A 2,951-nucleotide genomic window follows, 5' to 3' on the forward strand; every position below is an offset into this window, starting at 1 on the left:
GGTGGTGGTGGTATTTGTTAAACAAAAACCAGAGTGATAAAAGGAAGAACTTTAGGGAAGGCAAGACATGAACAGAACAGTTGAGAAGGAATGCCAGTCACAGTGGATGCTACTTTAAAGGATTTTCATGTACCAAAAATAAATAAATGTGTGCACATTTAGCTCATCAGTGGACAAGTTTAAGATTGCTGCAGCGGGGGGGGGGGGGCCTGCCCATTAGCCCAGTTGTTTAAGTGACTGCTTAAAGCAATCAGGATGCTGTGGTTTGATCCCCAGATTCTCAAGCTTTACCAGACTTGCCCTGAAGGCATCCTGAGCTAGCCATAAAAACAACAACAACAACAACAACAAACCCACTTCTGAACTTTTAGGGGCTGGGGAGGTGGTTCAGTGGAATAAGCGCTTCCCTGGCAAGTGCAAGGGCCTGAGTTCAATCCCCGGTCCCGAAAAAGAAAAAAAAAAATTGCTGAATTGCTGCAGCTGCTATTGCCAGCGAAGAAATTTTAAAATTTTAATTTTATGCAGTGAATGTAGAATAAACCCAAATGTCCCTTAGCCAAAATCCAAGAGTTTTATATATTTAAAAACTAAAAGAGTTGATTCAAGCAAGAAATGAAACACATGCACAAGAAAAATAGTGTGTTTCTAACAGCTCTCCTTCTTGTCCAGAAGATTATACCACAGAGGCAGAGAGAATAGGATCAGCCTTGTCCAAGGTCTAAGTGACCTGGAGTCAGGAAAACCACAACTCCCAGAAGTCCCGGGCAAACGCGGGGCGGGACCGACGGCGTGCGGGAGGGACCATGCACGTGGGGGGGGGCGCTCGCGCAAGTAAGGCGTTTCTCCCGTCAGGCCTTGCGCGGAAGTGGCGGGAGCTGGCTGTGGCGATGGAGGCGCAGGAGGAGAAAGATGTGCAGGTGACTGGGTCGGGAACCGGGCTTTGTGGACTTCTGGAACATTTTGACACGCTTGCGCCACCAGTGATCCCTGTACACACAGAGCCTCCTTTTTTTCTCCCCTCTACACATCCTTTCCCATCGGCAAACGCCCCTGAGAAGGACTTTTAAGCACTTCCGTCGTTCCCTTGCTGCGACTCCGCCAGCGTCTCGCATCCTCGGAGCACAGCTGCGATGGGACTTGGAGCCCAAGGCTGACCTGGGTGGCTGCCTTCACACCCGAGCTGCAGCCCAGCCCTGGAAGCCTGTACTCACGCTTTCACATTCACGTACTGAGCTTTTTACTCCTGCGTGTTGAGCTTTAAAGGTTTTCCAAATGAGGCAGGTTTTCCCCCTACAATGCTTTTGTAGCTTTAAAAAAAAAAAAAAAATACATTGTTCTCTGGTAATTTTGACTTTATATTCGTTGTGCTTGCTCAGTTTTTATTTCTTGTCATTAAGTGACTTCCAAAGACAGAATGTGAAGTAGGACGCCAGACTAATTAGAAAAAAAAAAAAATTCAGTTTACTTTTGGGCACTTTGTCACGGTTCCATGATGTCATTAACATAAGTGAACAACATAACACTAAAAATAAACAAGGCCTATAATAATGTTTTCTTTTTAATGGTTAGGTTGCTGAGTGGTTGAAAAAAATATTTGGAGATCATCCGATTCCACAGTATGAGGTGAACCCACGGACCACAGAGATTTTATATCATCTTGGAGAACGCAACAAGGCCCGGGACAGGGATGCCTGCCTAGTCATAGAGGATTTAAAACAGAAAGCAAGTGAATATGAATCAGAAGGTGAGATTTAGGTCTAGAGGAGGTTTTTGTTTTTGTTTTTGCCACACAATGGAACTCATGCTATAGCTGAGTTACATCCCAGCTTTTTTTATTCTTATTTTATTTTGTGGTACTGGGAATTGAACTCAGGACCTTGCGCTTGCCAGGCAGGCACTTATGCTGCTGAGCTACCTCCCCAGCCCCCCAGGCTTTTTTTATATTTCAGAACATGGTCGTACTAAGTTGCTCAGGCTGGCCTTGAACTTTCTGTCTTCCTGGCTCTGCCTCTATATCTAGAATTTTGCATGAGATGATAGAACTAACCGAATTTTATAACATTAAGGTAATAACAGTGTGGGCTACTTTGCTTCTTTATTTTACCCAGATTTATCTTCCACGTTATCTTAGTTTTTTTTTTTTTTTTTTTTTGTAGTACTGGGGATTGAAGTCAGGACCCTGTACTTGCCAGGCAGGCGCTTATTCTATTGAGCTATCTCCCCAGCCCATCTTAGTATTGATTGTACAAAGCATTAATTTCATTTTTTTTTTTTACAGTTTTAGATTGAGATGGCATTGAGCTATATCTCAGCCTTTTTTTTTTTTGTAATTTTTAAAATTTTTATTTAGTACAAGGTCTCAATATACAGCTCAGACTCATAGTGATCTTCCTCTCTCAGCCTCCCCAACACTGGGATTATAGGTGTACACCATCACACCCAGTTTCGGGGGCCACCGTGGCATACCAGGGATAGAACCCAGGTCCTTGGGCTTGCCAGGCAGGTGCTTAAACTTCCAAGCTAGAACTATCTCCCCAGCCCACGGCCTTTTGTATTTTGAGATACAATCTTCCTAATTTGCCCTGGCTAGCCTTGAACTTTCATTCCTCTCACACAGCTGAGATTACAGTTGTGTGCCATTATACATAGCTGTAGTAGATATTTTCTTATTTCTCTTAGCAAAACAATGAGCCCTAAAAGGTAGGAGTCTAGCCAGGCATGGTGATACATGCCCTTAATCCAGCTGCGCAGAAGCCTGATAGAGGAGGATCAATTGAAAGTCCCAGGCCAGCCCTAGAACTTGGAGCAGATCTCAAAATGAGAAATTTAAAAGAGCTGGAGACATAGCTCAGTGGCAGAATGTATGCCTAGCATGTAGGACCCCATGAGTTTAACCCTTAATATACATGGTGCCTGGTCCAGGGAGATGGCTTAGTGGAATAAGCACTTCC

General features: G+C 44.1%; 1 protein-coding gene across 1 annotated transcript in view; it reads left to right on the forward strand.

Moving 5' to 3' along the window:
• The first annotated feature begins 872 nt into the window (after positions 1 to 872).
• Haus1 (HAUS augmin like complex subunit 1) overlaps positions 873 to 2,951 on the forward strand; it is a 19,189-nt gene continuing 17,110 nt past the window's right edge. The window contains exons 1-2 of the mRNA XM_012514519.2: positions 873 to 917; positions 1,570 to 1,744. Coding sequence (XP_012369973.1) covers positions 888 to 917; positions 1,570 to 1,744 — 205 coding nt within the window. The 5' untranslated portion in view covers positions 873 to 887. The remainder of the gene's footprint in view (positions 918 to 1,569; positions 1,745 to 2,951) is intronic.

Source organism: Octodon degus, unplaced genomic scaffold (assembly GCF_000260255.1).
Source record: "Octodon degus isolate 3935 unplaced genomic scaffold, OctDeg1.0 scaffold00003, whole genome shotgun sequence".
NCBI classification, from domain to species: Eukaryota; Metazoa; Chordata; class Mammalia; order Rodentia; family Octodontidae; genus Octodon; species Octodon degus.